This window comes from Dama dama, chromosome 26 (assembly GCF_033118175.1).
Source record: "Dama dama isolate Ldn47 chromosome 26, ASM3311817v1, whole genome shotgun sequence".
In the NCBI taxonomy this organism is placed as follows: Eukaryota; Metazoa; Chordata; class Mammalia; order Artiodactyla; family Cervidae; genus Dama; species Dama dama.
Genome location: NC_083706.1, coordinates 43,643,558 through 43,657,500, shown reverse-complemented (window position 1 = coordinate 43,657,500; position 13,943 = coordinate 43,643,558). Strand labels below are relative to the sequence as shown.

Sequence of the window (13,943 nt, the reverse complement as noted above, 5' to 3'; positions counted from 1 at the left end):
ATTTGGAAGACAAATCTCCAGATGCATATGTGACTAAGACATCTTCAAATTGTGGCATAAATTTATTTTTATTTGGAAGATGCTGTGTTGTAGGTCAGAAGAGTAATGTTTTCCCCTTCACTTAAAAGCAGTGTTTTCATCACTTACAGTACCATTCAGTAAAAGAGCTTACATGGATGCAATGCCCTCATGATTGGTTTTTAGTAGAAACATGACGATAACTTATTTTTGTAATATGTGACATTGATTCTAGCACTTTAGAGTCTGTGATTAGCCAGTGGAATGACTATCTAGAGTGGAAAAACCAGTTGGAGCAGTGGATGGAATCGGTGGATCAAAAAGTAGAACATCCCTTGCAACTACAGCCTGGTCTGAAAGAGAAGTTTTCCCTCCTGGATCACTTTCAGTCCATTGTATCGGAGGCAGAAGATCATTCTGGAGCCCTGCAGCGACTCACCGCAAAGGCCAGGGAGCTCTACCAGAAGACTGAGGATGAGACTTTCAAGGATACGGCTCAGGAGGAACTGAAAACACAGTTTAATGACATACTGACCGTTTCCAAGGTTAGTGCTTTATAGCAAAGGAAAAACGTCAAGGTTCAGGTACAGAATACACTGTAGGTTAAATTTTTAGGGGAATTGGTGTGGAGGTTGCAAGGGAGGCTGAAGAGGGAGGGGATATAGATATATATATATAATATATATATTATATATACATTATGTATATATATAATATACACACACACGGCTCAATTGCTTTGTTGTATAGCAGAAATCAACACATTGTAAAGAAATTATTCTCCAATTAAAAATTTTAAAAATAGAAATAAAAAATCAAACTATATCTTTAGTGAACAGGTATATTACATAAAGAGTCATTTCTCACCAATGGATGCCCATGAATTTTTCTTTTTAGCAATTTTGGGATTATTTTTTATTCTTTGTTTTTCATCTTTCTCCACTCAGAATGTTAATCAACCCATTTCTTTTCTTTGTAAGGCTGTCTGAGACTCAATTGTCAGTTTAGAGTTCTTCTGCTTTTGCTGCCACTTATATTTGTTATATTAGGTGCAAGTCTATTTATGTCCCAGATTTCAGTCATGTACCAAGTATTCTATTTCTCATTTTAGTAAAACCTTCATGTTTCTGTTCTCCAAGAAATCGGCTCCTTTGTGTAATATGTAGATTTTCTTTCAATTCTATCTCTGAATCATTACTTTTCTTCGTGACTTTTCTTTTGTATATATATATGAGAATGTTAAAGAAAATAAAGGAGAGGATTTTTTTCCCTCTCTTGGCTTCCTTTGGGGAACTCTCTTTGTCTTATTAGTACTACAGTTTTTAACATATGTGTTAGATTATCTTAATTTTTATTTTGGTAATGATTAAGAGCTATGACTCGAGTTAAAAAGACCTACAAATTTGAATTCTGGCTTTGATTTTTTTTCAGATGCATGACTTTGGGCATGTTACTTAACCTCTGTAACCCCTAAAGGTCCCTTCTCATAATATAGTTAAATAATAATATCTACCTCACATAGCTGTTATGAGGATTAAATGAGCAAATTTATTTTAAGTGCTGAGCAGAATACTGTACAGGCAACAGAATATAGTAAAGGTAACACAAATAATTTCTTGAACAATAAGAACAGTTATAATAATAATAATAATTAAGTGGATTATTAGTGAGGGATGTTAGTCAACATTCATTAAGCATAGGTTTTTATTCTAAGCTAAACCAAAGAAAACTTAAAGGACAATGATTGCTTCTTCACAGTCTTTCAGTCTAATTAAGATTCAATTTTTTTCACTTTGAGATATTAGACATAGAGAAAATTCGAGAATAAGAAAAAAAATCTTTTAAGATCATTAAGACACCTGTTGCCTTGTCTGATTTCAGATTCTCAATAATGATTACTGTTAAAGTACTCTTCTTTCTCTAACAGGAGAAAATGAGGAAGGTAGAAGAGATTGTGAAAGACCATCTCATGTATTTAGATGCAGTCCAAGAATTCATGGATTGGCTCCATTCAGCAAAGGAAGAACTTCATCGGTGGTCAGATATGTCAGGAGATTCACCAGCCACCCAGAAAAAATTATCTAAAATTAAGGTCAGAAAATAGACAGATGGTATGACTGCATTGGTTCTTGGGTATCACATTCCTGTGATGAAGATTCTGTGGATTAGATTATTTAAAATAATTTCTTCCTGTTTTTTATTTGTTGGTATTTATTACTTTGTACCTCATGAATCAAAAATATAAGTAGGAGAAAAAAGGAAATTCAAAACATTGTACACTTGTGAGAAAAATGGACCACTGTCCATGGATGCATCTGTGTGCAAATGTGCTTATTACTGTAGCATCAAGGCCTATGAAATAGGCCCCAGATTGGTGAGCTGGCAAAACCAGATACTATTTACTAGCACAGTGGAAGAAAAGTTTACAAAGTAACTTGGTTAAAAGTATTTGAATAATTCACTTATTTTATTCTGCTTTCTTAGCCAACAGTATGACAACATAGTAGAAAACAGTAATTTTAAGGGCATTAAAATAGGTTCCTGCTTATAAGGTCTACTTAAAAAAAAAAAAAAAAGAAGTTCACATATCTGAGGGAGCTGGAACAAGTATATTTCTATTTACTTGAATATTAAATTGCATTAATGTCCTCTCTGTGGAAGTAATAGATTTTAATCTGAGAACCAGGAAATGGTGATATTTTCAGTTGTTTAGTTGTACATGAGGAAATGTTGGAATACATAGTATAAATGTGGTCAGGAATAGAAGACTGGGATTGTGTTCTGATACCTGGAAATCAGAATATAAAAATACTCATTAATAATAGCAACAATAACTACATTTTGAAAGTTTACTTTTAAATGTTCAGAAAGTATTATTTTATTTAAATCTTACTATGACTGCACAGGTTTTAAATGAGATAACCACAGAAAGCCACTTCTAAAATTCTTATTACCTGTGTGATTCCATAAAATGCTTTGCTATATTATATACTTCACTAATATTTTGATTTATTCGTTCATTTCATTCACCCATTCATCTATCCATTTATTCAACGAAGGTTGTATAACCCTTAAGGAACTTGAAGTGTGGGTGGGAATGAATATGCACAAACCGATGCTTATAAAATCATACAGCAAATGTAACCCTAGCTCACGAGTTCAGGCTCTAGAATCAGACCCTGATGCTGCCTCTTATCTCTACTGCTTTTCTTAGGGCAAGTTACCTGATGTCCTCAAGCCTCAACCTCTTTCTTCATCGGTAAAAATCATAGTAACAATAGTACCTGCCTCACAGAGTCATTTTGAGGGCCAAATTAGATCATGTGCCTAAAGCATTTTAGCAGTCCAGGAGCTAAGTCATAAATTTATATTAAAATTAACAAAAATAATAGATCCATAAATATATAAACATCTTGTATAGAATAAACATTCTTGTATAGAATATATTCTTAGCAAGAAACACCACTATTTTACTTAATTAGCAATACATAAATTTGTCTTATCTTTTGGGGCATTTGTGTGCTTTAAGCCTAAAAGTTGCAGTTAAATGGTTGAATTTCTAGTGAGGTTCTCAAAAGTAAGAAGAATAGTAATAAATGAATGCTGTGTAAAGGTTATTTTGAGCTTTCAGTTTAAATATGTGAATGATTTATTTTAGTTACTATAAAAATATTTAGTTAACATGCTGAAAGTGAAAGTCACTCAGCTGTGTCTGACTCTTTGAGACCCCATGGACCATACAGTTTATGGAATTCTCCAGGCCAGGATACTGGAGTGGGTAGCTAGTCCCTTCTCCAGGGGATCTTCCCAACCCAGGGATCAAACCCAGGTCTCCTGGATTGCAGGCGGATTGTTTATCAGCTGAGCCACAAGGGAAGACCAAGAATACTGGAATGGGTAGCCTATCCCTTCTCCAGCAGATCTTTCTGATCCAGGAATTGAACCGGGGTCTCCTGCATTGCAGGCGGATTCTTTACCAACTGATTTATTGGGGAAGCCCACATACTGAACCATTTCATACTGAAAATATGAAAATATTAACGTACTGAAGTATTTGAAATTGAGGAGGGCTTATTCTTTTGTTGTGATGGCTTAGCTTGATTCCTAGTGGAACAGAAGTGTTGTTTAAGCCACTACCTCTGGGAAGGAGATGGAAATGGGGTAGAGACAAGAGCAGAGGACAGTTCTGCCGCAATCCTTGTTCACTTGTCTTGATGTCAACCCAGGGAAAAATAAGATTCGCACATTTACAGGAGCAATACACCACAGGCAAACATTTAAATTACTATCCAAATAGTTTCACATATTCAAACAACACCGGATTTCAGGGTTCCCCTTTAGGCTGTTGCGGATTCCTCAATTTACTTCGCCACAAACCTTGACGCTCACAATGATAATCCTCTACTATAATAACTCAGGAGGGGGCGGATGAATTGAATCCGGTTCCTTGTGGCACACTTGCTAAAACTTCCTAGCAGGACGGGGTCCCCCTCTGTACACATTTGGAAACTTGCAGGCCAAGTGACTCAGAGCCTCCTCGGTTGCCATGGTGATGTTCCATTACAGGAGCTGATGGATTCCAGAGAGATTGGTGCAAGCCGCCTAAGCAGAGTGGAGTCTCTGGCCCCTGCCGTGAAACAGAACACGACTGCCAGTGGCTGTGAGCTCTTGGACACGGAGATGCAGGCCCTGCGTGCGGACTGGAAGCAGTGGGAAGACAGCGTTTTCCAAACGCAGACCAGCTTGGAGAACCTGGTTAGCCAAATGGCCCTTTCGGAGCAGGAGTTCTCAGGCCAAGTGGCTCAGCTGGAGCAGGCCCTCGAACAGTTTAGTGCCCTCCTGACAAGCTGGGCGCAGCAGTTAGCCCTCCTGGAAGGCAAGAACACAGATAAGGAGCTAGTGGAATGCTGGCAAAAGGGCCGGGTAAGTTGGCTTCCTGTTTTCTGCTGGGGGGTTATGCTAAAATGTTTGTTTGCCTCTCTTCATTGCTAAAAAAAAAAAAAAAAAATCCTTGCTAACTAAAAACATGCAACATTCAGACTTGGAAAAATAAGTATTAATCTTATTAAATTTGTAAAGCTGCTCCGTTTCCTTTTTTCATAAATCAAAGTACTGTGAAAATATAGACATAAGGGAGAAAGAGGTTTTTTCCTTTTTATCATAAGAAGCGTTTATTGATAGTGGGAATATTTTACTTTCATTCTTATGGTGTAAGAGTTTGTAATGTTGTTTTCAGCTCTTCAGTCTGAAAAAAGTGGCCTGTGGGTAGAGGCATAAATAGACAGAGAGTCATAGCTGTTTTCCTGCCAGGGAATTATTTCCAACAATTAAATGATTGAATTTATAGCTTTGAAAGAAATGTTTGGTAATCTCCTAAAGCACAACTAATAGTTTTCACCCTGATTAGCTCTCCTGTGTGTGGATTTGACAGCTGTGTTTGAATTAATCCGTTAACAGAACTCCTAGTCATGCTCACCAGTTGCCTTGTGAACTTTTTTTTTTTTAAACTAATAACCGCCCTTTCAGAATGTGAGGAAGGAAAACATAAAAGGAAGAGTGAATAATGGGCAGAAGCTTGAAATCTTCTTTCTTTCTTTTACTGTTAAATAGTGTCTCAGAAAGCCTCCCGATATGTGCATTTTAGAGTGCTCTGAATCGTGGTTGTCCTTAAAAGGAAGTTTAGTAAACTTCTCTGTTTCTATTTGTGTTATATTCATTGCAAAGTATCTCCAGCCAGTAAGAAAGTCCTGTAGTGTTTCCAACACTGTCTTGTTTTAAATCAAGTATTTGAAACAAATATAGCACCCAGAAAATAAAACTTTATAATCATCTCTTATACTATTTATAAGGCTTCTAGGATTTTTGTTTGTTTTTTTGCCTTTCCTATCCTTTAGGCTTAAGCTCTAGAATAAAGCACAGAAAGTAGTTCTGTCAAACAGGGACAAGGAAGTCGGTAATTGTCCCATGTGGTCAATATTATTCACTCTGGTATAAAAAAATGAGTTATAATGCTTTGGTTCTTTTGTGTTTCCTTTTCTTTCTCTTCCATTAATATGATGAAATTTTTTAAAAAGAAAGACTTGGTTATATTTAGATCGAATTACTATTTTGAGCTATCTTTTTTTATTGATACTACTAATGAAAGTAATAGGTAAAAGCTATAAAAATGTACATGTTAATGAAAAGAGAATATGGCCTTTTTTTTTTTTTTGCTTTAGAAGTCCAATTACCTTGAAGTTTGTTTAAACGAAGAGAAAAAGGTCACAATGTTTTCATGAAATACATACTTTGTTCTTTAAGTAACACTTGTGACAAATAACATAAATAATTAAGGAATGCTGCACTTGTGATCCATACAAAACACTAACATTTTGGGTTATACATAATTTAAAGAAACATCCCAAACACTTTTAGAAATATTGTAGTAGCCAATACATAGAGGCATGCCTTAGGTGGCCACAGGAATGTAATTCAGAAAATTAAGGGGGACAAAAAAAAACGTACTGGAACTACTTAATTTATTCAAAATCACTGAGCAAGAAAACCAACCTTGAACTTCCATACTGATTTTACAGAACTTGCATATAGTGCCTTGACTTAAATTCAAGAGCAAAAGTTAAGACTCTCCTCTTCTACTTTTGGTAGACAACTGCATGGTGAACTAAGATAACGTTTCTCCCTGGATTTTACCTGAGAGTGGCCTTTTTAATTTTCTATTTAAAAGAGGACAGGTTTGGCACATTTATACTAATGTTAAACCAATGTTAACATTTCTTGGAATCTCAAGAAGAGAATACAGATTTTTATTTGTGCTGGTAATCCAAAGTTGCCAGCCCTTCGCTTAGATCTACTTCCAGTTTTGGCTCCAGAGTTCATACTTTAGATGATAATACTACATCACCTCCCAATATTCAGATTTCCTTTTATTTTTAATAATGATATTTTAATCTTAAAACAGATAACATTATGCAATACACCTTAAACTTATACAGTGCTATATGTCAATTATATCCCAATAAAACCAGAAAAAATAAAAGATAAAAACCGATAATAAATTTTCTCACCACACATAAAAAAAGAAATGGTAATTATGTGATGGGATAGAGGTGTGAGCTAATGATCTAGTGATAATCATTTACAATATATAAGTGTACCTTATCAACACGTTGTACACCTTAAGTTTATACAATATTATCAATTGCATTTCAATAAAGCTAGGAAAAGCTTTTAATTTTAAAAAATAATGATAATACTTCCATCACGAATGGATGCATAGGACATTTTACAAAATAATGGATTTGCCAGGGTTCTCTGACATTGTTTTGTTGTTTGTTGGAGGTGGGGATTGTCATTGTTGAAAATCACAGTAATAAACATAAAATTCCACAAGTGTTTATTCTCTATTCCACAATTAAATGATGAGACTAAAGAAATCTTTAAAAAACAAAAATGGATCATCATCTATAAACTATGTTAAATCATGCTGCAAAGTATCTTATTCACTGTGTTTGCAAAACTCATATTTATTTAATTTCCAAGGTTATTAACCTTAGAGATTTAACAATTTTATTAACCTATAGAACCTCTAAGGTGGGGAAAATACATTTTAAGACTTAACTGAAACAGAATTATACAACCTGATATTTATAAAATGAAAGACTGCTAAAATGCTTTAATTTATGATACGTTTAGTGTAGTCAAGTTGCTCAGTCATGTCCGACTCTTTGTAACCCCATGGACTGTAGCCTACAAGGCTCCTCTGTCCATGGAATTTTTCAGGCAAGAATACTGGAGTGGGTTGTCATTTCCTTCTCCAGGGGATCTTCCCAACCTGGGGATAGAACCCAGGTCTCCCACACTGCAGGCAGACGCTTTACCATCTGAGCCACCAGGGGAGGTGATTTTTTTTTTTTTTTAGTATAACTTTTTAGTCAAAAGCTTTTCACTTTTCATATCATCTAATTTATAAATGACTATTTTGAATCTCTGGCTCTTTTTACTTTTTTGTGGTAAATTCTTTAGTTCTTATAACATTTTCCCTTAAATAAAAAGTTCAATGTGGTGAAAAATAGTAGTTACTAGTGTTTGGAGTTTTGGAGAGAAACTTTCTAGTTATTATGTGTGAATTTCATGAATAAAAACATCGTATACTCCTCTGTAGCCCAGCCACTAACCTAAATAAAGAATTTTAAAACCAAGGGAACTTCATCCCTCCTCTGAGAATCACAGTTTAGGTGGAAAGGCCAAGAAGTTCAAGACCAGTGGGGATGCTGGCTGGTGATGAGCGCAGACCAGATGCTGTGTGTCCTCAAGACAATCCCCTAAGAGGTGGGACAGAGAGCAGAGAATCCTTAGAGGAGCCCTGATTTGAGCTGAGTCTTGATTACAAATTGACCAGATAGGAGAGGTGGAGGAACAGTATCAAGATCCAGAATTACTGAGGAATGAGAAAAACACAGGCAACAACTGGAGAACGGGATTCACAATCAGAACATTTTGCCATTCGGGAGTAGACAGGGGCGCTGAGAGTCAAGAAGCAGAGGGAAAGAGAGCGGATTAAAAGCGTTAAGACATATAATAGACCAGACCTCATTCATCTTGTGTGGAGTGAGAAGTTTTCTGATTCAGATCAGTGGGAGGACAGCAGTGCCATTTTCTAGGATGAGAAATACAACACAGACCTACTTTGTTGAGAGGCCTGGTTTTCCTACAAATCTAGGCCATGTCTTGATAAATATCTCTGAGAACAATAATAGTAACAGCAACAGCTATCTGAGTAGTTACTCATCTTCTTGCCCCTCCTCCTTAATATTTTTTTTCTTTTTAGCTTGGAGATAATATTATCTACATAGTCCCACTTAAATAGCCTGCTGTCTTTACTAATTATATCTTCCCTTGTGGCTCAGATGGTGAAGCGTCTGCCCACAATGAGGGAGACCTGGGTTTGATCCCTGGGTCGGGAAGATCCTCTGGAGAAGGAAATGGCAACCTACTCTAGTACTGTTGCCTGGAAAATCCCATGGACGGAGGGCCCAGTAGGCTACAGTCCATGGGGTTGCGAAGAGTCGGACTCGACTGAGTGACTTCACTTCACTTTACTAATTAGGCACTTGATGTGCCAGTAACTGTGTTAAGTATTTGACACTGAAGATCTCATGTGATCCTTGTGACAATGCTATAAGAAAACTCTGATTGCAAAGCACCTTGTGTAACTCAGTAGACTATGTGGTTTCAGAGGTGTCCTTGTCAAGTCCCAACACTTTGCTTTGGATTAAAGATTCACAATATTGTGATTAATCACGTCTCTCTCTCTCTCTCATCCATTAAATTGTGAGTTCTTCAAGTACAAAAATCATAACTTTAGTTATTTCAAGAGTGCCAGAATCCAGCAAAATGATTGATACATACCAGATATTTAGCAGATATTTGATGACTAGATGAATGAAACTATGAAAGGAATAAATTACTAGTTAAATTAGACCTCTGGAATATAAGAAATTCTTAATGTAAAAGTTAACTGTATATATACTACATAAATTCAGTTGCTACATGTATTTTTTAATCCAAAATTAGTATTGCTTTGCTTTGAAATGATTTCTCTTCACCTTTAAACAGTATATACCCATGCACATCTTCTGATGGCCTAGACAGAATGTTTTTGAACAATTTAGGCTATTCTTGTTTTTCTTTTTCTCGTTCCACTTTAAGTTACTTGAACACTTGATCATTTGACTATCCAGCAATGCTGGATACTTGAGAACCTAGCTCTTCCTAGAAAAAGATGCAAAATAACCAAGGGCTATCATCTGCCAGGGGGAGTCCTGAAAATAGACCTCATCTCTTTACTGAATCTACTGTGTTGGTTCTTCCTTCAGTAAGAATTTATTATGTGATCTATGCATGTATAATACTAGGATGTGGAAATTACCCAGTTTAAACACTTGCTTCTCTGCCTTGTTATTTCCTGATAGGAGATACTGGATGCTCTACAAAAAGCAGAGCCTCAGACAGAGAATCTCAAGTCTCAACTGAATGAGCTTTGTCAATTTTCCAGAGACCTGAGTACATACAGCGGAAAAGTTTCTGGCTTGATTAAAGAGTATAATTGGTGAGCATAAACCTTACTGGCATTCAAAATATTTTTATACAAATAAGAAGTCAGAGGTTTGTTTAAGTTGTGAGTTCAGTAATAATATAAATTAATCTTTAAATATATTACCAATTGGTATGAGTACATACTAAGAGCTGTTGATTTTCTCGAACATTATTTTGATCTACTTGACCACGTTTTTTCTCCCGTTAAATGCTTCAAATCATGGTTCCAGTCTTTGTTTGCAAGCTTCCAAGGGCTGTCAGAATAAAGAACAGATTTTACAGCAAAGATTTCTGAGAGCCTTCAAGGATTTCCAACAGTGGTTGGTTAACGCAAAGATCACAACTGCTAAGTGCTTTGACATACCTCAAAATATCAATGAAGTTTCAACGAGTCTTCAGAAAATACAGGTAAGAGTGTGATCAATTAATTCTAATAATGGTGCTGAAAATTCTCTAGCGGTCCAGTGGTTAGGACTCTACTGCAGGGGACATGCATGTGTTCAGTCCCTGGTCAGGGAACCAAAATCTCACAAACCATATGGCCAAAAAAGAAAATATGTAATAACAGTGCCTCCAGGTGACTCAGAGGTAAAGAATCCACTTGCCAGTGCAGGAGACTCGAGTTCAATCCCAGTATCAGGAAGATCCCCTGGAGGAGATTTTTGGCAACCCACTCCAGTATTCCTGCCTGGAAAATTCCATGAACAAAGGAGCCTGGCAGTCTACTGTCTGTGGGGTCCCAAAGAGTCAGACGTAACTAAATGACTAAGTGTGCGTCACTGACTTCTAGGTCTTATTATTACAAGCCTATTAAAGTTTTGCCTGAGAAACTCAGATTTCAAGTAAATCCCTGCTTGAAACAATTGATGTGTAAGTGAAAAGAAACTAGTTCATTCATCTAAATGCATGCTATTTTTATATATTAATAGGGATTTAGGAGATTATAAAAGCTCTATGTATGTGAGAATCATTGTGCTTGAGCATGCTAGTCAGATTTTCTCATTAATTTTCACAATACCTGTAACAGTTACATAGGATTATTATTAGATACGATACATACATAATACACTAATGCATAAGAGTATTATTGAACAAATAGGGTAAAAGAATCTTAGTCAATTAATATATGCAACAAAAATTGTTTATTTCTTTTCTTTGATTTTATTGAGAAATAAGTAGGAAATTCATGTATTTTCATGTATAGAGCTTTTTATTGTGCCTAATCTCTTCTTTAAGGAATTTTTGTCAGAAAGTGAAAATGGACAACACAAGCTAAACATGATGCTTTCTAAAGGAGAACTTTTGTGTACTCTGTTGACCAAAGAGAAAGCTAGTGGCATCCAGGCCAAAATGGCAACTGCAAAAGAAGACTGGAAAAATTTTCATTCGAATCTCCACCAAAAGGAGTCTGCTCTGGAGGTATACTATAGCCAACCATGAGGACACGTTCTGTGTTATTTGTTGTTGTTGTTGTTAAAATTCAATGTATTATATCCAGTACATCTAGATATCCTTGTCAGAGATTTTGGTCATCCCTCTCTGAATATGACTGGATAACTGGATAACCTTAAGAATCACCTCAGTGTTGAAGTGTGAACCTCACTGAGGAATTTAATAGCTTCTTGCATGATAGAGGCAGTTATCACAGGCTTGCCCATATACCAGCCCACCAGGAACAACTGGTTTAAGTTTTAAGCAGTGTTATTTAATCTTTACTTGAAGTCCCTCACTTGTGAAAGCTGCTCTAGGAGAACGAAACAAAAATATCCATGCAGGGCTAAAAAATGCTATGGATGAGACAGAATATTATAACTAATACAGATACCAAGTACTGAATAGTAGACTTTAGGAGTTCAGTATGCAGAGAGACAAAATAATTTTATTCTATCTAGGGATAGCATAACTTGAATTTACTACAATCATAACATAATTATGCCATAATGCAATTATTTTTTTCTTGAAATCATTTGTTTTGTGTACCAACTCTCTTAGACGAAAGTTAAGAGTCATGGCAAGTATTTTTTTTTTTCCCTTTTAAAATGCTTCCTAGCAGGAGAGAGCCTTAATTTAATTATGGCCATAATCAATGAAGGATGGAAAACTAAGAGAATTAATATCTGGAAAGAGAAAATGCATGTTTCCTCAATTCTTCCCTAACCAGAGACCATTGTCATTCTCTACTGTAATAGTGGCTATTATTTCATGGCAGCCATCCTCCATGTAATAGAGAGTAATAACCATTTTGCAGAGGCCCAGATGGCTCAAGTGGTAAAGAGTCTGCCTGCAGTGAAGAAGCAACAGGGGATATGGGTTCGATCCCTGGGTTGGGAAGATCCTCTGGAGAAGGAAATGGTAACCCACTCCAGTATTCTTGCCTGTAAAATCCCATGGACAGAAGTGCCTGGTAGGCTACAGTCCATGAGGTCCCAAAGGGTTGGACACAGTTGAGCATCTGACACAGATAAGAGAGCCATCTTTCACTGCCTAGAAATTTGCTCTCAACCCTGCAGGGATCATTAGTGCAGTGTGGCCTGAGCATCTCCTGTCGAAAGCAATGCATATAGTATAGATAATGAGGTTACCAAATTCAAGAAATGTCCAGTAGTACATCAGGAATTGCTTGCCTTCCTGCTTTTATTATTTTTCTTCCTTCTTTCTTTCCTTTCCTTCTTCCTTCTTTTCTGCCTATTGCCCTTCCTTCCTTACTGTCTTCCCTCCTTTCTTCCTTCACTTTAATTAAGAATACACACAATAATACACATAATAATACTTACTATGTGCCAAGCACTATGTTAGGAATATGAAAGTGTTAACCTTTCCTTCTCCTCAGGGAATTCATTTTCTAGAGAGAGAAACAGTATATAAAGAGATGGTTGCAATATAATATAGGTATACTCAGGGTGTGGGAATCACTCAAAGAAGGATGAAACTGACTCTGGAGAAATCAAGGACGGTATCCAGAAAGGCGACTTTCTAACTGAATCTGGAAGCTAAACATTCTTTGAATTTGCTGAGGATGACATGCGTTTCAGTTAGAAGGAAGTGAATGTGCAGGGCCAGGGTGTTGTTAAGTGTCAGCTATTAGTGGGAGACTTTGAGATGTTTGGCATTCAAGTGAAATATTGTGGGAAGAGCAACAAACATAAGACCAAGGATGAAGATTAGGACCTGATAGTAGAATGCCTTGTGTACTAAACAATTTGACCTTGACTCAGATAGGATTCCTTTTCTGAACCCCAAAACAGCACTTATTTTCTCAATTTTGCCAAGGATGCAACATAATCCATACCATTCTAGATGCATAGAAGAGACATTAGTTCATTACATACAATGAATGCTTTAGAAAACTAGGGCTTAATTCTAAGATTTAAAAAAGCTGAATGAAGAATCTCTGGTCTTTCAGAGACAAATATCTCAACTCTCTGGCCATAGTGTAGGCCAGAATGGTAAATAGTAAGTAGCTGGAAGACCAGAGAAAGCTTTTCAAAATGGTCCAGGTGAGAGAGACAAGGGCCTGAATTAAAGAAATGATAATGAATGAGGGATTTCTCTCTAAGAGAAAACATGGCAGGATTTGATAACTGATTTAACAATGGCGTCAAGGAAGGAGAAGTGAAAGTTTAAGTCTTTAGTTTCTCATTTGGAAGATAGCTCGAATGATGATGCCATTAGGGGAGTCTTGAATATGGTAGAAAAAGTGGTTTGGGAAGAGATAGAGAAATTCATTCAGTTTAATATATATTAAATTCGATGGGCCTGCAAGATAACCAGTGGGTAACGGCCAGGAAAATAGCAGCGAACATAAGTGTGACGTTCAAGGGAGAAGCTAG

General features: G+C 36.4%; 1 protein-coding gene across 1 annotated transcript in view; it reads left to right on the top strand.

Moving 5' to 3' along the window:
* SYNE1 (spectrin repeat containing nuclear envelope protein 1) overlaps positions 1-13,943 on the top strand; it is a 466,580-nt gene that overhangs the window by 221,558 nt on the left and 231,079 nt on the right. Inside the window, exons 53-58 of the mRNA XM_061130284.1 lie at positions 254-563; positions 1,946-2,110; positions 4,585-4,941; positions 9,990-10,126; positions 10,344-10,521; positions 11,350-11,532. Of these exons, the coding sequence (XP_060986267.1) occupies positions 254-563; positions 1,946-2,110; positions 4,585-4,941; positions 9,990-10,126; positions 10,344-10,521; positions 11,350-11,532 (1,330 nt within the window). The remainder of the gene's footprint in view (positions 1-253; positions 564-1,945; positions 2,111-4,584; positions 4,942-9,989; positions 10,127-10,343; positions 10,522-11,349; positions 11,533-13,943) is intronic.